Source organism: Channa argus, chromosome 7 (genome assembly GCF_033026475.1).
Source record: "Channa argus isolate prfri chromosome 7, Channa argus male v1.0, whole genome shotgun sequence".
Lineage (NCBI taxonomy): Eukaryota > Metazoa > Chordata > Actinopteri > Anabantiformes > Channidae > Channa > Channa argus.
Window position 1 is genome coordinate 16,813,745 of NC_090203.1, and position 22,896 is coordinate 16,836,640.

Genomic DNA, 22,896 nt, shown 5'->3' on the forward strand with positions numbered 1-22,896 from the left:
AAATCTATTTAAATTTAATATAATAATGTTCCTACACAGTTGTGGTAGAACACTTAATTTAACTGCCTCTCCATCACACAACCACACAAACACTAGCAATTATCATCATGACAGTGACACAATTGTCTTTTTTCCATTTTTAATTCAATCTAAGAGTCACATTAACAAGTAATATCATAGCAGTCCTGAACAGACAAATTCAAAGTAGCTTGCAGTAATGACTCTTCATCAAAATGCATTAATAAAATAAAACCTGTTGAGTATAGAAAAACAGGAAGTAAAGCTGGAGAGTTCACTTTTTCTTGATCCACAGACAATAAGCCATCAGAAAGACAGTTTCGCACTCTTCGAGTACACAAGCCTTTCGTCTTAGGCTCACTGTTGGACAAACCATGACAAGCAGGCAGCAGTAGCATAAATAGTTTCTCTCGTGCAGGTTTACATTTTGTCAAACTGAGAACGTAGAGAAATTAGATTCACCTAAACTGAGGAATTTGAAATGAATGAAAAATAAAAACGAGATTTTTTCATACAGCCCCTACACCGAATTGTTATTAGGCGAATAGTGAATATTTTAATGCAAAAGTTTGCCTTGCTGATAAATTATATAAAGTATCCTTTAGACTTTCAAATAGAACGTTCCATTTGAAAAAATAACTACTTGCAAAGGGCGATCCTCTAACCCCATATATTTCACTCAAGGTCAGGTCCTAAAATATCAGTTGTCTGTATCTATTGGATCACATATTCCACACCTATTTACAGAAACAGCATGGTTTCCCTCACACATACAGGGTGGATTGTATAGTTGACCACCTGTTGTAAAAAAGAAATCACACCACTTTGGAGCACATTTAATACTTATCCATTCCACGGTGCAGACAATATTTTGTCATTTAAATGTGTACGATGTGTTGCCAGGTCCTATAAGCTTAAAAGTCATGTTCAAGCTACCAAAATTCAACAATCCTGAGAAAAAGCAGAACAGTAGGTCTAAAATGTGTTGTGGATATTTCAACTAACCGAATTGTATTGCACAAAAACAAATGTGGGGCAAGGGATTGCTTAATCTCTCGTGATACTTAATTTCTTCTGTGCTCACATTATTGTTGAAAATATATGAATGCAAAATCTATCTAAAATGACACAATAATTCAGCTGTAAGCTAAATCTCAACATGCTTTACAATGTGATATTTTCTCTAAAAAAATAAAATAATCTAAAGTGCAAGCACAAATACAATTTAAAAGGGACTGAGGGGGCAATATTAAAAAAGATAAAAATCAAATGTTGCTTTACAGATCTATAAGCCACAATATTAATGCCTGGTGGTTTTAATGTTCTGAGATACAGGGGTCAGCATGGGCACTCCGACAGGTACACGGCCACGTGGCCTACAGAAAGCTGCAATGCCCTGTGTTCTGACACCTGTCAATCATAGCCAGCATTACATTTTCACATGCTGCCCTCTCTCTGCAGCAGAAAATTAAAACCACCAGGTAATCTTAATGTTGTGGCTGATGGGTGTACGAGTGTGTGCGTACAATCTGGAGTGTATGTGTGGTTTGGCCTGTCATGTGGTGGCAGAGATTGCCTCAAGGCCTGAGACACTTTAACACACTCAGGTTAGTTCAACCTGCACACATCAAACATAAAAAGTCAGCGGAGAGACACTTGAAACAACAGAAAACCAAAACATTTGAAAACCAAGATTTCTTAGGAAAATGTCTACTGGAGATCAGCTTTGAGTAGCTTCTGATTGTGACAAGATTGTCTATACATTCTGTTTAAGCATAAAAATTCTATAGATTCAAGGCTATCGGTTTCCATATGAAAACTGCATTTTGTTTCTAACCACTCAAATCAGCAACAGTAATAATATAGAAATAAACTATACACTGTGTAGGAGGGATACAGAACGAAACAACTGCAGTATTATACAAAAGAAAACAAAATGTGGCTCATTTTTGACTATTACTACAATCTGCAGAGCAAAGAAGATCACAGATCTCTGTCATGGCAGTGAAAATAAAAATCATTCATATACGTATATCAAAAATTCACAAAATGTCCTGCATTTGGAATATTCAAAATACATATCAGAACTCTTCAAAAGCATAAAATCTTGAAAAGGCTTAAAAGATGTGAAATATTGCTTCACTGAAAGCCACAACAGGGATGTACAGTATGTATGGTCTTGAATGTGATGGGTGTGTGAAGCTTGCTGACATGATGAATTCATACAAAAGAAAAAAAAAAATCTGGCAACAAACTAATGTGTTTGTTTCTGCTCAGTAGAGGTATTCCCTATAAACAATTATGTGTTCCCAGAAAATGTAAGTTGTAAAGCACTGTATGTTTATTTGGAGATAAGCTGCAATATAATTGGATGCTTGTTTTGAATGTTTCGGGTCTGTCTGATCATGAAGACAGATGTTGAAAACTATTAGCAAATGATTAAAATGAGCATCAATGTTTCACCTGAAAACTGGTGAAAATGTAGACATCCAAATGTGTCACTTGATTGTAATTTCGAATTAAAAGCAAAAACCTTAGTTGAGAAAATGTAATGGGACAGTTAGTAAGTCAATTATTTAAAATTCACTAATAAATAGCTAAGACTTAATGAATGGCCCCATTGATGGCTTGACCTAACATAGAAAGTGTAATCTTAAATGTTTCTTCCTCATAATTCTATTTGAAAGCATACCCCCATGTCACCTATATTAACACATTTCATGCCAAATGCACAAAAATGCGCAAAAACATAAAAACAACACTAATATATAATAAGCAACGGTGGATATTTTCCAATTCCAGGCAGGCACAATGTAATCAGATGCAAAAGACGTTTGGCTGTATTAGAAAGACACCCAAACAAACATCTGTTCCTCAATAAAATCATGCACACCAACATAATAGTTTGATGGTTATGGCTAATTAAGGAGTCAGTGTTAAATTATTACATTGTGCAACACAAACCTTGCTAGGAAACAGGCTGGAATATATTTGCAGTAAAATAGAGGAGGAATGATTAAAACGTGGAATTATGCATAATGGGAAGTAGATTGCCCTTGCCTTTGGAAAGCCCAACTTAGCCACAAAATCAATGTGCTTTCAAGAGTCACACCTTGTGATTTTCCCCTTAAAGCTGTAACACCACTGACTAAAAAGGACAGTACAAACATTAGAGGTGACGAAAAAATTACATAGTGCATTTTTTGGTCCACATTGTGTAACTTTACCAATAATAAAAAAAAATAAATAAATGTAAAAAACAAAATAAAATAAAAAAAATAAAATTTGAATCTGCTACCTGAAGGAACAGGGAGCCAATGTGTTAATGAGTGACTGAGCAGAAGAGTACTGAGGTTAAAAAAAAGAAAAAAGAAAAAACAGGACAAGACATGCACATAACTCAGTGACCATCAAAAATGACATCATACAAGTGAAATTTCCTTTTTTGTCACTGAACCCTGAGGTAACTCAAATATCGATTTGTGTTTGTAAATATACATATATAAAAAAACAAAAAAACTGCCTCTTAGAATTCTGAACATAGACCAACAGCGACCTGAGTTCACCTCAAATGTGGCTACTAAAGCGCAACGCTTGAAGTGGTCAAACAATTGTCACTGGTACCCTCAGGCCTTCCTACTTTAAATATTTAATTCCCATTACTGCTCAAAATGACATGAGCCCATGCATTCTGCACTTTTAATTCAAAAGGCAGCTGCCATTAGAGAGAAAAATTAGTCAAAGTTACCAATAAACATCGATTTTACTAAAATTTGTTCACTATCCAGGGATTTTTTTTCCTTTCTTCCCATATTTAAAACATGCAGTCAATATGGTGTTGTAGGGAAAACAAAGAAGAAATTTGTCCTGGTGAATTTAATCAAGCACTGGATGTGAGACAGCCATCGTATGGCAATTTGACGATCCTTGCTATGGAAGCTATGATAACCTTTTAAAAAGGCAAACAAAAACAAAAAACAATTTTCTAACAAGATTAACTGTCACAAGGCTAAAAATAATCTCAGGAAATTGAATGGACACAATACTAATAAAAAAAGGGTAAACGTCATTTTTCAAATATAGTCCCTTACTGTTCAAATTAACATGTACCCAACAACACTCCACCCCTAGATAACACTTTCTCGCCAGGAGAGGTGCTATTTTAAAACCTTTTAGTTATGTTTCTTTAGGTGTCCATCAATTGTACCATCGTGGTCACCGGGGCTGAAATCGGGGCAGATACCGTTAGCTGTTTTGGCGGTGGCAGTGTTTTGCAGGTTAAGGGAAGATTGGCTGGGGATTGTTTGGTGATGGTGGCAGGGGCCGTTGTGGAGACCTGCATTTTCAGTATGCAAGTGTTCCTCAGCAAAGTCTGGGTGCTGCTCCACAAAGCTTCTGAACTTCTCTGTGGAAGGACCAGAAGAGGGCGCCAGAGACATTAAACAAATGCTTAAAAGAGCAGCAGAGAATGGCATAGCTGTTGAATCTACTGCTTCATTGATATCTGAGCAAATTCAAAACAAAGATTCGACTGACAGATAGTAAAATCCAACATTTACCCAGAATGATCAAGTTTATGTTTTGTTCACTTACCAAATGTGATCTTCCCTGTGTCTTCCGCATCGATGGCAGTAAATAGATGTGACACGCTGAGGTGAGTCACTCCCAAAGCAGTCTTCAGTATAACTGCCAACTCCATCTCTGTGATGGCACCATCATCCTCTGCCTCAAACATCTGGAAAAGTTAAAAAGGTGAAAAAAATTAGTCTTCAAAATCCTGAAAAATGTACTGAAGTAGATGCCCGTTATCTGAAATAATACATAAATAATAAAACTGTACTGGATGGGTTCATAAGCCATAAGGTCACAAAACTATTAAACTGTAAGAATTATATAAACTGATTCCAATAAAGTCATGGAAGTGACTCAAAATGTAGGTATTTGAACAGGGGAAGGAAAAAAATGTATTATACACGTACACACTGTATACACATACATATACAGATCAGGCATAACACTATGACCAGCTGTGCAATCTGCTGTGAATTCTACTTACAAAGTTATAATTTCTGTCAGAAAGGTTATAATTCTACTATGTGTTTATAAAAGGTCGAAGTGGGTAGTGTGTTATAAAAGGAGGTGGTTCTAATGTTTTGGCCACCGTATTTAAAACGAATGATTGTACAATCAGTGAGTGACTAAATAAGGGAAGAAACTATTTCATTACTCCACTTGCAAAACCTAAGACAACCTACAGTACTTGACATTTGAATGCAGCAAATGTCATGCTGATCCTCAGCAAGTACAGAAAACTCTTCTGCCTGGTGGTTAGATAAGCATAAAGCTTGAAACAGAACATACCTTAAAGGCCAATTTCATCGTTTCCAGAGTTTTGGCAGGTCTGCATACAACAGATAAGGCTATCACATATTCTCTGATATCCATGCAGCCATCTTCATGCTGAGCAAAAAAAAACAGGAGGAAATAAAGTGTTATGAAAGAAGACAGAGCATGTGAGCAACACTAATTTATTTCACAGCAATAGCTATGAGTGATTGTTAAGGTCACAATCATGTTGCTGCAATAATTTTATTGGTTGCTTGGGTGATTCTCAACAGGACATACTGGTCACAACACACAATTCTAGTGATGTACTGCGGGTCTGTATTTGCAGTAAATTTCAAATACATTTACTATTACTAATTATTCAAGGTCACTGAGGAAGACCGGAGCACTATCATAATTATGAGTGAAAAATCTTAGTCTTTACCTCATCAAAAAGAGAGAACGTATTTCGCAGCATGTCGGAAACTGGCACATCAAGGAAATGAGCAAATTTGTCCAATCCCAGCTTCTGCCCTTCCAGCTTTCTGGCTCTGTTCCCATACTCCTGAAGAACCTTCTCAGTGTTCCGTGGTTTTAGCCTAAAACAACAGGTGAATGAAACGTCATGTTTACAGGTAAATAATAACTCAGGAGTGTAAATAATTAAAGTGCAGTCAGTACAGCAGACACCTTTCTGTGGCATTAAAGCTGGTGTCGTATCAAATGATGAATTATTTACATTGCAGTTTGCTCGGTATTAAATAATTTGGAGTACTTGTTGCAATCTATTTACACCCCCATTCTGTTTTTCAACTTATCTCCTCACTTTTTTTCTCACTGCTCTGTCAGCGGTAATGCGCTTCCTCCAATACATATCATTTTGCTAGTTCTTTTTAACTGCCCGAGAAGAGTTGCTGGATAAAAATACCAATTTATTGGTAATCCCAGGGTCGATCTTTGCACCTTTTCTTGGTAAGCATATACAGGTGACACAAAAGACTTGGTAGCAGCCAAGAAATATATCCATTTCTTTTTTTCCCCTTTAAAAAGCCTGCATGTGCAACAATTTTAAAGCCACACACCGTCCATACCACAGCCAGAAAGTGAATCAAGGTTTCTCAATTTTTCAGTAAGTATTTTCCACCTCTCACCCGTGTGTCTCTCTCTTAGCAGTCTGCACTGAAAGGTTTGACTGACTCACCCAAGCCTCCTGACAAGCTTGGCAAACTCCAGCAGGCAGGTGTCGACTGGCAGTCTTAGCTGGCCTTCTGCCATGGCCAGCTGGCAGTCTTCGAATGAATAGTCAGTGATGGGTACACCAAGGGCTCTGAGCATAGTACAGAGGAGACAATGATGGGACACCAGTTTGTGTAAATCTATGCAAACTTTGCTTAAAGCTTGTAAAGCCAATGTAGCAAACAATATGGCTATTTTGATGTTGAGAAGAATTTATTTACTTTTTGTTTTCAATGCAATAAAACATGCATAAAAGCATTGAGTATGCAGGTAATATGTGGGTGATGAAGAATAGGGTGGCCAAAACATTAGAATCATCTCTTAATATAATGCACTCCAGTACAACTCCATCACCCACTGTGACTTCAGTGATAAACAGAGAGTAGAATTATCACCTTTCTGACAGTTTCAACTTAAAAATAGAAAAATTATAACATCGTAAAAGTAGAATTCATGGCAGAGGTGCTGCAATTGTATTAGATTGTACAAGTGTACCTAATAAAGTGGCCAGTGATTGTATATATTTGTACTGCTATTTTATATCAATAATAAAATAATTAATAAATGTTTTTCGTTTGCTGAAAGAAAAGCACGTACTTAGCCATGACACGTCTCACATTGATAGCAAAGAGAGCTGGATTCTTTTTCTCCTCTTCTGAGGGGGTGTAGATAGGAAGGAACTGCAAAGTGAACATACATTTAAAAATGGCTTATTTTGACAGGGAAGACCTTGGAAATACAAACAAACACAAGAAGATAAAACATCATGTGACTGTACTGCTGAAACTTAGGCCAGAATAAAGGGAATTGCAGTAAATACAAATATTAAATCAAACAAATGGAGTAAAGGCATTTGTTTGATTTAATATAGAATAAATGTGTATTAGTTGTCATTGGTAAATAGAGTCCAGAGTACCATGCATGTACAATGTATAGAGAGATACTTTCATGCTTACCTCAATGATAAACTCATTGTGTAACTGGCAAAGCGTTAGCCACAAGATCTTAAACCTAAATAACAGATTGTTAACAAAAAACAGACAGACATCAACAACCTAAATTTAGGTCCGTGTTCTGTATTCCAGTTAAAGATTACAAAAGTACAAAGTATAGAATACAAAGTAATATATTTTTTTTTTTTAAAGTGTACTTACGCTCCGGGCCCTTGCCATGTCCATGTGATTGTGTCCTGTAAAGAGCACAACAGTTCATTTCAATTCATCAAATTTTTAAATGGTCAAACATGTTTCACATGTGAAATTGGGACGATGTCAAGAGAAATCAGCCTTGGACGTGTCATGCACAGGAGGCAAAACATGATTAGAAACTTGTGGGTAACAAACAAAACAAAACTTATGTATGGAGGATGGCATTGTATTATAGCTAATAAAGTTTCATCTGATTTTATTTTATGTATCCTGAGAATATGTGAGAAATTTCTCACATATTTCATTTTTGAAAACAACTGGTTTTCCACAGCTTAATCCACTGCTTTTGATTGGCTTACTGAGTCATATCGTGATCAGCTAGATTTCCATTTAGATCAATTGAAGAGTTTTTCTAACTTTTCACTTCACTTTTCTCATACCCTTTTATAGATTTCCAGTAAGTTGACCTCTTTGACCTGCCAGTAGCTGAGTACATTGCAGAGTCTGTGACACCACATTACACATAATGCAAGAAGACTCTGACAAACTCAGCCTCCCACAGCCATATGAAACTTGCGGTCTAATCTAAGCGTAAGTTGGCCTGTGAAGCAGGCGAACTTACGCTTTTTCAATTAAAGCTTTTCATATTTATTTAAAGTATAAATTGTTGCCATGGGCTATTTTAAAACTAAATTTAAATGACAAATCAATAATAAAATACATGTGAAAATTCACAACTCTCTACTTGATTGTGATCTCTTTCAACAGTCTACAGACTTGTGTGGGTGTATGAACCTTTGCAGTGGACCACTGCAGGTGAGCAGGCATAGCCTATAAACAAGCCCTATGTGGCCACTTCTACAGTGACTAATTATTTTAAGCCCTTTATTTTCTGACGCAAACTATTTTCAAATTCAGATTACACTGTTTTGGCCGATTACCCAGCTCAAGGCAGCAATGCCTTTTATTGCATCATTCAAAGAACACAGGAAATCAGACAGGTCCTGATCAGCATTGCTCATATTGTGCAAGGTGCAACCATGCTAAAAACCCTGATACTGCTCAGATTAAAAAAAAAAAAAAAACACACGCGATATATGACCACAAAGTCATGTGCTGAGTAATTATTATAACAGGGGATACTGATTGGAATTAAAACTTCACTCAGAACATTTTCTGCTGCATTGTTACTTACACACACACAAACACAAAGTTGAATTTTCTGCAAATAATTGTACTATTGCGGTGTTTTGAAAATATTGTGAAAAAATCTTACCAGTTTATTAGGGTAACGTATCACTACAGGCTGCACTGGTACAGCTGGGATGAATGCCCCTAGAAAGAATAATAAAAATAAAGTTCTGCATACAGTTTTTAATGTATATAAGTGATCTTTGTCTTACAGAAAACTGCTGGTAAATGGGTTATGGATACATTTCAAATCAAACTTAGTTTAACATGCACAACATAATTCAAACCTTTAAAACAGCAATACAAATTTTTGTTAATATTCATACCATGCTTAAGTTAAGCTGAACATTATTAAAAAAAAAAAAAAAAAAAAAAAAAAAAAAAAAAAAGCTTAAATTTTAAGCATCAGTGCAGGGGTAAACAACCGATAATGCTTTAAAAAGCAGAAAAATAAAAGAAAGCTGAAAAAGAAAAGAAATGACAGGAAATGAGGTACCTGGCTTAAAGGTGATTAAACAGGATCTATTGGTGCATGTTCCCTCTGGAAAAATCATTATCTATACGTAAGAGAAGGAAAGTGTTTAGACATTAAGGGAAGAAAAAATCTCCCCTTTTGAACATTTATATACAGTATCATTGAGGTGTTCACATTTTAATTGTATGACAATGAGTCTGTGCATAAGTCATTGACTGCTATACCAAGTCCCTAAACCAGTTAAGATAGGTGTAGTTCAGTGTCCATCCGTTGTTTGGTAAAAAGTGTCCGTTAATGTTAAAGCCCAGTTCTGTTTTATATGTACTTGCTAGTTGACAACACTGAGAACACTTGCTTACTTGAGGCCATTCCCCTCCAGAGTGGGCTCTACGTTTGATTTCCTCCACAGTCTGCCTTCTGGAGTCCTGGTCGGACCGTGATACAAACACTGGCCTGATGTACTTAATCAAAGCTAGAATTAAAAGAGAAGAAGATCAAAACAAAAGTATATTATTTGTCATTTCTATTTACCATCAGAAAGTATAGTTAGACTAGTAATACAGGGTCTGATCTGCTACATTTAGTAGTACAAACATGTCACTCTGCTGCCTTGGAAACAGCCAGAAAGAAAACACAGCTTTCAGCACATTACCATTAATTTAACCACCGCTCTAATGGTTTCCTTTATTACCAAAGCACTTTACCTCAAATTACTTTGACAGAACTGCACGTTGGTAAAGATGGAAACAATGAAGTTGTATTTAAACATTCGTCTGTTTTAATGTGACATATCTACAGTAACTGTAAAGTATTGTTGAATACAAACCTGGTAGGGCAAAAGCAGTATTCAGTGGCAAATATTAATAATACTGAATACTAATACTGCACTATTACAGAACTTATGGGACTTACTAATTAGCCATAAACTCAAAGCATGTCTAAGTGTAAGCAGCGAGCCTATCCTCACCATATATGGGGAAAACATTTTATCAAAATATGATATTTAGATGATGCATCTTCTAAATTTACACGCAGTCATGGTTTGCTTGAAGCTGGTTTCATGAGTCAGATTAGTCTCACATGTGAACTGATCACGAGTACAAGAAAGGTTTTGACTTCCCTTTTTTATAACAGGATGCTAATAAGGTAGTTCCAGCTACAGTACAAAGTAGACAATCTATTCAAACATTTTAGGACAATGGGGTGAATTTTTTTTTGTTCTTTTACATTGACACAGCAAAACATATGTTGTCAAGTGTCAGGCTGTTGGCTGTTCTGACGATAAGTTGTCACTGTATTTAACATCTCACTCTTTAAGTCGACAGGTGGATCTGAACCAGGGACCTTGCATTGAACCACTCCACCACTGTGCTGCCCACATTTTACAATTGCTTAACATGTTTTAATGCACTACAGTTGCCACGTTTTAAATCATGTTTATAATATTCATATATGAGGAAAAAAAACATGTAGATCTAATATGTGTCAATATGTAGCAAAGTTAACAAAACATGTTTCTGGCAGACACAAGAACAGCAATCAAAAAAAAAGATTAACAGACAATTTAGGGAGACTGAGGGTAAGACGAAGAAAGAAGAAGGCCACAGGAAGAAGGAACTGATTCCTACTTTGAGTTGTCTGCCAACAGGAAGGGATTATAGCTCTAACTAGTACCCCGAGACACTCCATACATGTCACTGTGGCTGATCAGGTCTTAATGTTTATTCTGGATTCTGCTTGCTTAGCCAGGCAGTTGAGGTCTGGTTCCTACTGCAGTACGAGCAAAACTAGTGATAGTTTACCAGACACATTAGTGGACAGCCTCTTTTTACTTTTAGTATGTATACAGGGAGAAGACAACCAAAAGATTGCTATACAATAAACTGAATTTCTAGCATGTCTTTCTATTTTTAACATAGATTTCGTTTATGCTCAAGTTTCTTTAAAACATAAGCTACTTTGCCCATGTGGCCAGCTGACTTGTGTCTGCACACTGGTTTCTGTCATTCTATTCAAGGAGTGCATTCACATGGACTTTGGGCAGAAAATTTAACTAACACAAATTGCCTTGTAGAAGTCTTTCCCCCCTTTCACTGTCACTCTGCCAAGACACAAACGCACACCGAAAAAGCTAATTTTTTTCCATCACTATACAGTTAAAATCCATGTGCCAGGCTTCCAAAATAAGTCAGAGGTGGAGGACAAGTCAGACTACCGTTCTGTTGTATGTGAACACAGATTTCCAGTAACCAGGTTTCTTAGGTGAATGTAAAATCTGTTGCCTGATTACCTGAGAAAGCTGATTTCTCAGAGTACATCATTGTAAGTGCATGTGAAATAGAACCACTAATGCAGCCAATTCAGGACCAGTCAGGCCACTCTTTTTCAAAAGGTATGTGAACTTACAAGCTAGTTAGTAGCGTCTGCTATTAAACTACTATTTGTACTGAGTGTAAATGAGCGATGTACTGTGACCTGGACGACACAACACACTGCAAATTGAGAATACACAAAAGCAGGCAAATTGAAGTGCTTTAAGGACTTTAAAACATTTAGAAAAAATATGTTTCAAAAAGAGGAAAAAAAAAGGAACAAAATCCAATAAGAGAACGTTTCCTACATGCCGTACCACATCAGATCAGATATCAGATTAATTTCTTTGTCTCATAATTAGGCTAGAATCAATGAGGTGATGTTACTTACTGCCCCAAACAGGTATATCCTTGCTCTCAGCCTTCATGACAATTGAGGCCATTGTCATCGTGACTGGGATGGCATCAAAGTAGGAAGAGTGGGGTGCCAGGGTCAGGATGGGTGCATCTGCAGGCAGTGCCCTTTGCCCTTTCACAGTTATCCAATGAAAACCTCCTGCAAACCACATGACCCGCATGATGATCTTCAGAATTATATCCACCAGTCTGGAAACAAGACGATACATGTGTGAATTGGAATTTTTCATTAAATTGTAAATAAAAATTAAAGACATCATTCATATTTTGCTTAAAAAGTATTATTCATTTTAAATATCAAGCTTGAATAGCTGGATATGATTGAGGTTATGATTTGTAACATAAAACTGAACAGGTCATTGAGTGGTGACAAGAGGAAGACGAGTCATCTAAGACACTTCTCTACTGTGTGTGGATTGTTTCATTAGTGGAGCATCTCCAACTGAGGCTGTGTTCTGCCTCTGTTCTGCCTCGTTTAGCCTGCCGGGGCTGTTTTCATTGTCGTGACTGGTGAGATGTCAGTACTTGAGTCAAAAGCTCAACTTATCAACATAACTGTCTCAAGGATTTTCTAAGAATGTCATTGAGTGGTACATCGCACAACTTTTATATTAGAACTTTAAAAGCAACAGTGCACACTGTTAGTATTAATGAAAAATGCATATACAGAAAAGTTTACATTTCTCTGCGATTTTTAGCAGTTGTGGTTTATATGTTTATGGCCAATAACATATACAGTGAGTAGGCTAACTGATTTATTTACTACTTTATATACTACTTTCTGCACCTCACTTACTTGCAATTTTATTTTCCACACCACTTTTAGTTAAAAGAAACATTCTCTCTAGACCTCTATCACCAACGTACACAGACACTCCATTAATCTAGCCCCAAGTCTATACTAATGCGACAATTCACCTGCTTATTCATTAGCCTTTAATGTGGTGTTTTTAGCTTTTTGTTTCAGACAAGTGTTCAAAAACAGGAGACCTGAAGCTGATGTGCGAGTTTCCAGGACAGCCTATTACACAATCAGGAAGAATGAGGCATGGAGCTCAAGCATGACAATAAATAGAATGATAGGTAACAAATTTAGATTTTTTTTTTTTAACCGAAAGCTGGACACATTTTCATTTTAATCTTTAATCTTCCTTGTTTTAGTTGCAGTTTTAAAACCACAGGTGTAAGGGACAACTAGAAAAAGGCTGTTTCAATTAAATAATAATAGAATGTATTGGCAGACAGCCCATGGCATGAGGAAAAATAATTACGAATGAATGCTAAAAGGAGCACTGTGGATTGTATGTCTACTGTTGATGTCCAAAAGTGCTGTAATAAGCTTTACAATATACATATTCATTTACAGTGCTGCTATAAAAAATTAAAATGTTTTCCTTTTAACAAACACACACATGCATAAAGGCACCCACCTCCTCCAGAGGCACTGGGGTTCAACTACAGCCTCAGAGCGCCCTACTGAGGCCAGGAAGGCAAAAGGCCAAGCCAGCAGCATCATGAATGCAGCTATAAGTAGACGAATGGGGAACAGCGTAACTGTCATTAACGCAATCTGTAGGGAATTAGAGAAAAGAGAAACAGAAAATAGTTAGCAACTAGATGCAGACAACCACATTTAAGTTTCAGAAATTTTGGTACAGTTTCATTGTGAACACATTCTATGCAGTATTTACAATGATGATGTAGATATCTGCACACATACATTAGTAACCTTAGACAACCCTGTATAACAGTTCATTTCTCATTTACATTATTTATTGTTTATCCAGGGGAAGCCTGATTGTTTTCTGTTCTGCTCAATTTGATAGGTGCAGTGAACAAATGATGCATTAAGATGTAATTGACACAATGCTTTCATGTGCTTTACAATAAGCATTTTATCTTCAAATCTTCTTATCTTCATCTTTAATTAGGTCCTCTTAAAACAAGACGAGGATTCAAAGTTAGACTAAAATTTGCACAATAAATGTTTTTGTGTGTGAAGCCAAAAAAACACAACAGGAAATACTCCAAAATTGTCTGCCATCTAAACCTTTATTTGAGGGGTGAAAGTTAGTTAAAGGAAAGCATCTCAGAAGACAATGAGGGTTTTGTAAAGATAGAATCAGTGCATGTAGTTTGTAATAAAGTTTCCCCTAATATACTTGTTCTATACAGTATACAGCAGGTCTGCAACCATAGCCTCTGAACACCACTGCAAACAGCAGCACACCAATACAAAGCACCAGACTAATATTAAGAGCTCTATGGGTTAATGACTAAACAAAAGATCAACCGCTTTCAGCTTGTCCCTTCAGGGGTTGCCACAGTGGAACGTGTTCCGCAAGTTGAAATGGCAAAAGACGTTTACGACGGATGCCCTTCCTGCCGCAACCCTCCAATTTTTATTTAATTTTTTTTTTAAGCAAGGCTCGGGACCAGGGCCACACTGGTGGGGTGGCATTTGAACCTGTGGCCTTCTGCATGCCAACCCCTACCACTGAGGCACCGGGCCCCCCTAGTTAATGACAAAACAATTTAAATGGAATATGACTCCTATATGTAAATTTCCTATTGCTGCATACAGTAACATTATCATGTAAATGTTACAGATAACATACATTCTCAAATAGCTGCTAGCACTTCATTTTTTGCAGCAAATAGTTACAACTGTTTACTTTTTGTGATTCTGACACAGGAGTTTATCTTCTGTCAATATTTATTCTGGTTACAACCAGAACTGGGGAGCATAAGGCCCATGCACTTCCTTATCTTACCTGGTGAGAACTACTGTGACACTAGAATTAAGTTCAATCAATCTACTAAATGTTTGCTTATTAAGAGTGAGAAACCAGTGAGTGAATACCAAATAACGTTAAAAGTTGAAGAGCAGTCAGTCTTAACAGTAACACCTTTAACATGTGTTTGTTTTCTTCCAACACATAACCTTGGTCTAAGTCATAATACAGAGTGGTGTGACAAAATAAAAGAAAAAAAGAAAAAGACAACGAAAATGTCTTAGTATTGTGATGGCTCCCCAGAGCAGTTTCAAAGACTGCTGCTGTTGAGTCTACAAGTCTCTGAAACTCAAAGTTTCAAACGATATTTCCTCATTTGGTAATTTGATGATGAACCATAAATGTAAGTGCTGTCATCAGCACAGTCTTTTTGGTGTGTCCTATATTGTCAACGCTAATCGGACCCTCGTCGGTGGTTTCTCAGCTATTAAACATGTTGAATCTGTGTTGGCCTGTCAGTGAGTGAGACCACTCTGAATCAGTGCATGACAAGACACCACGGTATCAATAATGCAAGTACAACTTGTTAAATTGCCTGTGGCAAATAAGTATTGTGCAAATGGTTACCTAATGATGCTTTGTAAGAGTTTGTATATAAGCAGTCACAGTTATTCTGCTTTCTCTCTTCTCTAATGGTACGTGCAGAGCTATGTGGTCCCTCACACATCAGGTCAAAGTCTCCTCTAAATGTCTTAAGTTCTGGTGATTGCAAAGGTCCTGCATGTCTGAAAGGGGCTTTAGCCTTATACGAGGTACTTTGTGTTAGGTTCATTTTCAGTCTGACTTTTGGCGGACTTTGTGGGCACACACTTAACAACTATATAGCCAAATATGAAGGAATGATCTGGTCATGACAACTGGTTTGACTTCGTTGGTCCTGGCCAGTCTGGCGTAGTCTGTGCTGACAGTCAGCAAAGAAAAGTGTGTGCTGTGATTCTAGGCTTTGGTCTTAAGACCAGGTTGCTGCCAGTTGTTTTCAAAGATTTCTTGACATTTTTAAAATTGTTATATCACAACTGAGGAAGACCTACAGTACATACAACTTCACCAAATTGTGCCAGTGCTTTCAAAAATATTTAACCTTGCATTTTTTGTCTTTTTTTCATTTACACATCAATATTTAGTTTAAATAGTCAAAGTTTGATTGTTGTCATATTTGTTATGGCACAAGAACATGTTAGAATGTCCCGCTGTTGCAGGATTTGGGGTGCGTGTCTATGTCTAGGATTTCCAGACCATGACCAGTTATTAAGCGTGTTGCCCAAAGTTTCAGCTTTCCTGTTTACATGACAGTTGAGAAAAGCTGTAATCTGGTTACTCAAGTGCATGTAATCACATTGAACATTCAGGACTGTTTGTCCTCTAGGTCTACAACCTACATGCACTCGACCACTTTTTCCCGACAGATCACACTAGTGCATGAGCATCACAGTCATCGAATGTGTGCTGTCAACCATATTTTTGAACCCTATTGACTGATGTTTTTCCACATCAGTAAATAGATCTTAATGCAAATGCCATTTTATTAACTGTTCTTTCTTAAACAGTAGCCAGTGATGCTGTCTTTATGACTAAAGCTCCTGTCTCCATGCTCCAATGATAAACCTTTTCCGACCAAGTCCCATCAGTTCCTCTTGCCAAACTTAATCTAGAGGCAGAATCAATTGGGTCTGCTCAAAATCTCACATCTGTTATTTTTTCTTCTTATTACCAATGAATTTCAATGTATAAGCAAATAAGAGCATTTGTTTAAAAAAAAAAAACATTACACCAATACCGCAATCCCTACTTAGTTTTCTTTCTCTTTTCCCAGACCTCTAAACTGTTAGATAGTCATGAGATACATAGAATAATTGTATCAACCACAGTTCCCTTTTTATACACAGTTGACCTTAACAGTTCCCTCAAGTTCAATAACGTAAGTTGTGGTACTTCTTTCCTATAATATGAAAAGGCTAGAAATACTTGAGAACCTGTATATACTGTATAATGCACTTGTTAAAAGATTTATTTAAAAGCATGAGAAATAAAATCAAATTCAAATCAAAATCAAATCAAAAAAAGATATTTTAACAGTAAAGTGAATTTGCATTCACTTTACAATTTGAATTGCATTAAGAGGTATGTCTAAATGTATGCAATATTTGTCAAACATAAGTAAAACAAATATTCATGTGAACTAATTTTAAATGGAAGCTGTCAAATCCTGTCAAACACAGAAACTCATCCACTCATTAAATGGTAAATAGTCTGCACTTATATAAACCGTTTCTACCTTTGTTTGTCCTTGTGGCTTATCCTGTGAGTTCAGGGTCGCCACAGCGGATCATTTGTCCGCATGTTGATTTGGCACAGTTTAGGTTCAGTGTCTTGCTCAGGAACATGTGGTCTGGAAGAGCGTCTGTGAACCTTCAACCCTATGGTGGGTAGGTGGTCACTCTACCAACTTAGCCACAACATAGCACTTTTCTACTTAATGGTACCTAAAGCGCTTCACACTGCTTTTATTAACTAGTTGGCCTAAATATTTTCACTCACAATAACACACGCACTCAGACACCGATAGGGGAGCTGCTATGTAGCTGGCCTACACTCACCTGGAGCAGCTAAACTGAGGTTCAGTGTGATCAAACCAACCACCATGGAATTGGTGGATGACTGCTTTCCCTCTTGTTCCACAAGTCTTTACAATCTTGTTAAGTTTTTAGATCAAGTTCACTAGCAATTTAAGGTCACTTCTTCTTCTTCTTTTCCTTTCGGCTGCTCCCTTTCAGGGGTTGCCACAGCGAATCATGTGCCTCCATCTAACTCTATCCTCTGCATCCTCTTCACTCACACCAACTAACTTCATGTCCTCCCTCACTACATCCATAAATCTCCTCTTTGGTCTTCCTCTAGACTAAGAAGGTCAATAAGAATATTTTCAGCATCATATTGGCTTTTTGTTGAGGAAACTCTGGAGATGTCAATTGCCCAATTAGCCTACAAATGAATGAATGAATGAATAAATAAATAAAGGAATACATAAATACACACACATACACACACACACACACACACACACACACACACACACACACACACACAATCCCTAAGTCACGTATGTATGGCTCCAGACACCGCAAGCAGCAATTCTAATTTGGGTCATTACAAACAGGATAGTTTAAAAATCAGCTTTAGCCACTTTGCTTTCAAATCTTTAGCCTGTATTTAGAAGAAACAGCCTAATGAGCTAATACCAAACATATTTGGTTAGGTGTTTCCAACAAAACTCTTCTGCTTAATTATAACCCATTATGCACACACAAAAAAGCCTATATGCACAGGTTTTATTATAGTGAAGTTACTCTGACTGGACATCCCTAATTAAAACATACTTGATAAAATTAGAAAAAAAAATCAACAGCTCAAAACAGCAGTTTCCCTGAATTTGATATAACTTTTTAACATTGTGTTCGAACATTTAGCAGCAAGGAGTATGTGTATGAACCTTCCTTCTTAGTTGTAACAACACTCACTCATACCTGCTACTCGAGAGAAACACCATTTATAAAACTGTGACTCTACCCCAGACAGAACTGTTACTGAAAATACCTCATAGCTGTGTTTCCAATTCCACACTGTTTACTAACACAATACCCTTTATAATCAGCTATATGGCAAAATTGTGGCAGTTTATATGCAAAATCTTAACATATATTGCTGTTTTGTACAAAATTATGTATGCATCCAGGACGTCAATAAACCTGCAACTTTAGATATTTGTTGCAAGTTTCTTATTTGGAAGCTTTACAAAGAATAGGCAAACTGGTTTCTCTCATTTACTGACTAGCACCAAACTATTTTAGAATATCCACTGGAAATTTAAATAACAGGTCTACTTTTCTGGTCTCACTCCTATTGTGAATTTACTGCATACTTGAACACGATAAAAAGTAGGCTCATACAGTATTTACCACGGACACAAGATAAAAATAAAAATAAAAAGTCTCTCAAACCTTTAAATATACATTACTGTACAAATGTATGTTTCATTTAATATGCATTTACTAAACAATATGGAATTTAAGCTAATGCCAACATGACCCATCATCAATCCAGTCTGCCCCACCCAGCTTACAGTTTCCTGATCTGATTGTGCTCTTCCACTATCTAGTCATTATCAAATCAGAACAAATAAGACTGCTTCAAAACAATTACAAATTGTCTCACAGGTAAGCCTTGCTTAAAAACTAGAGAATTAAATACAACCCAATTCCAAAAACGTTGAGAGGATGAGTAAAACATATGCTGCATCTGATGGTGTGGGGTGTGCATTAGTGTACCTGGAAAGGCACCATCAATGCTGAAAGGTACATAGGTGTTAGAACAACATGTGCTCCCATCCAGACAAGGTCTCTTTCAGGGAAGACCTTGCATATTTCTGAAAGACAATGCTAAACCACATACAGCACCCATCACCACAGCATGGCTTTGCAGAAGTCCAGGGGCTGAACTGGCCTTCCTAAAGTCCAGACCTCAACTAATAGAAAATATTTGGTGCATCATAAAAAAAAAAAAACATCTGACAACAAAAACCCAGGACTATTGAGCCACTAGAATCCTGCATCAGACAAGAATGGGACAACATTCCTCTCCTAAAACTCCAGCAAATGGTCTCCTCACTTCCCAGATGTTTACAGACAGTTGTTAAAACAAGAGGGGATGCTACACAATGGTAAATGTCGCCCTTTTAAAACTTTTTCGTGAGGTGTTGCTCCCATCACATTCAAAATCAGCTAATATTTTCCATAAAATGGTAAAATGTCTCAGTTTCAACATCGGATATGTTGTTTATGTTTCATTATGAATAAAATGTGTGTGAATGAGATTTACAAATCATTGCATTCCGTTTTTATTTACACGTCCTCCCAACTGTTTTGGAATTGGGGTTGTATTATTAGAAGTAAACAACTCTGCACTGCTGCTGGTGCTCTTCAATGAGTATGACCGTACAAGGTGCTGAAAGATATTTCAAATCTTTCAAATAATAAATTCTGATTACATATATAGTAAGAAATATCTTTCAGAATGTCAGCACCTTAATGGTCATGTATACTGTTACCTACTGTAGATCATGGCTCAGGCTAAGCACTTGCACACACTTCCCTATCTATTAAAGCTACATTAAGCCCACATAGGCCTCCACATTTATAAGTAGTCCCACTTTGACAGAATGAGATTTCTCAGTGCTCAACCATGTACAAGATGATTGCGGCCTTTTAATGTGTCCATAATTCAACATGTTACAATCATTGGAACTACACCAGGCATGTGTCATGAGTGCAATGTAAATCAAATATGTCATACTTAAACTCTTGATTTGTGATGTTTGTGCAAACTGCATTCTAATTGTACCTTTTCATAGTTTTTGAGCTACAAATCTTACAAACTATATATCAGACAGCTGCAAGGTTGAGGTTAAACCCCAAGCCCAAAAATCTGATATTAAAAAAGAAAATACCGAACGCTGAACAAATTACGTGATGCAAAACTGGACAATGATATTATGTGACTTAAAATCCTCACATTTTAACAGCTGGAGGAAAAAATGAACATGGCTAACCATGGTGATCCATGTCATTTTCCACCATCCACTTCCACACGTGTTTGCTGCTGGTTGCGTGCGACGCACCGTGATATCCGGGAAAGCAAGACTAAAGAAAGAGAAGCTAGAAAATGTCACCTTCATAAATGAGATGTTTTTTTAAAAAAATGCGACAATCTATCGTTCCTGTGAAAACATGACATCTTGATGAGAGCAACCAAAAAACACAAGCGCTGGTTTCTTCTAGCTGGGAGAGAGTTACAGAGCAACAAGCTGGGCCCATCCTGGACAGGCGGCGGCCATACTCAAATAACTGTATCTCAATTTAGTGGGTTGTTAGCGGGTTGATTTTCACGTTCAGTGTGGTTATTAGTAAAACACATATCCCGGATAAACTTATTTTTAAAGGTTCTCTGTCCTTCAATGCAACATTAAAAGTAAGACAGGGAGGACAGAAAACAGAATGTAAGAGAAAGCAACATGTAAGTCGCTAATGTTAGCCGAGTAGCTAACACTAGCTCAGCTGACCACATACAATAAGGACAAACTGCCAAATGATGGTGACAGCCTCCCCGCTGCGTAACGTTAGCACTAAAGTGTTAATGTACTACAAACCACGCTCCATGTCAGCAAATCGGTGCCGGGTAAATAATTAGCATGGCAAAACCCATGGTCACATTACCTTTGCTTTTTCCAGAGGGCTGAATTTCAGGACGTGCACAAAAGGGTTTCTGAACGGAGGAGCTTGGTCCATCTTCTTTCCATCTCCTTCCACCGCACATTGCCCGTTACTGGGCAACTTCATTCTCACGACCGTAACAAAGGTCACTCCAGGTCACAGCTTTATTCTTGGTATTGAAAACAAACAAACAAAAAAAAGTGATTCTCCCCGAAAGGAAGATTCTTCACGCAAACGCACTTTTCCTTATCTTACACGGTGGCTGATTCAAGTGGCAGTGCAGGGTTATTACCGTTATCTTCCTTTCTCGGACAGCATGGAGGGATAATTGTTAGCCCAAGGATTAACTGGGGATATTTAAAGACACCAATATCTTTGTGCCTACAAGACCGCAGGACGCCTTCCTCCAAACCGTGTTCCCCCACCAGCCTGATAGCTCTGGATGCTAACGGAGCCACGATTCCACTCCTCTCTCAGTGCGCATGCGTAAGGCCATCCTTCGTGTCCATGTCACTGCGCTCATGTAAGTTTGTCACATGCATAGGTTTACAAAGTGAATCTCTGTGATGGAAGGGCGATCTACTTTTTACGCAAGCGTTTAATCTATCTATCTATCTATCTATCTATCTATCTATCTAGTGGACTATATAAATGCACACGTTGCAGCAAATGAAGTACAGTTGCCATCCGCTTTAACACTCAACAGTGTCTTTTTGATCAAAATAGATTAGTGGTGTCACTATAAAGTAGATCAAACAATTTTTGTTGTAAAGTGTACAAAGATAACATATGAAAAGTTGAAAGAAAGAAATTAGAATTTTTTAAAATATTGGCTCATTTTGAATTTGATGCCAGCGACACGTCTCAAATGCTTCCATCTAGCTAATGAGAAGGCAGTAAACCCTCTTTTGCTTAGAGAATGACAAATCTTAAATCTATTTTAATAAACATAGCAGACAAGAATTTGGTTCGAGCTTGTCACGTGGGTAAAAAGTGGGAGTCATGGGAATTAGTGCTTATTGAGGACCATTAGATGAAAATTACCTGTATGGTTCATAGGAGCCATATCAGTGTTTTGTGTGTTTACATATGTAACTGAATCGGTGTAATGACCTGATCTCATTGGATCTGTGGAATGAGTCATAACCCGATATAATATAATATAATGCATATTATATCCATATTACATATTAATGATTTAATTGTTTGGCAGAATGCAAAGTTACCGATGGTATAAGTTATTGTAAAGCATATAAATTAGATGCATATAGTTTTCCAATTATATACAAATAAATGTGCAAAATTTACGGAGTTCTATGGACTCTACGGAGTTGGCTCTACAGTTTTTTCCCATAACTTTATCAGAATTTTGAAATGACAAATTTTTTTTTTCTACAAATAGCAATAATTTTGTAGCAAATGACATATTGTAGCAAATGCAGTACAACATTCATTTTCAACATTTAGCTTTTGTTCTGTGTCCATTTGATCAAAATAGATCAGTAGCTCATGCAATTGTCAAATCCAGACAACCATGTTATCATGGCTCACACATACCCCTTTCATCTGGCACAAGGACCATATGGACAAATTGCACATTGGTGGAAATCTCTTTCTCTGATATACTTTTAGACGAAAAAATGGGGTGTCTGCACAGCAGCACGAATTACAGTAAATCTAATGCAATATTTTAACAAAAACATGTATTGAAAA

At 37.0% G+C, this 22,896-nt stretch overlaps 1 protein-coding gene across 1 annotated transcript; it reads right to left on the reverse strand.

Moving 5' to 3' along the window:
• Positions 1-122: 122 nt before the first annotated feature.
• Positions 123-21,664, reverse strand: LOC137130681 (lysophosphatidylcholine acyltransferase 1). The gene is made up of 15 exons (XM_067511141.1): positions 21,476-21,664; positions 21,187-21,352; positions 13,553-13,692; positions 12,097-12,311; positions 9,753-9,865; positions 9,415-9,475; positions 9,004-9,062; positions 7,734-7,768; positions 7,536-7,590; positions 7,177-7,259; positions 6,545-6,670; positions 5,789-5,942; positions 5,380-5,478; positions 4,612-4,753; positions 123-4,423 (listed from the first exon to the last, which is right to left on the reverse strand). Exons 2-15 carry the CDS (start codon positions 21,307-21,309, stop codon positions 4,191-4,193), a joined length of 1,638 nt encoding a protein of 545 aa, XP_067367242.1. The 5' UTR covers positions 21,310-21,352; positions 21,476-21,664; the 3' UTR covers positions 123-4,190.
• Between the last annotated feature and the right edge of the window lie 1,232 nt (positions 21,665-22,896).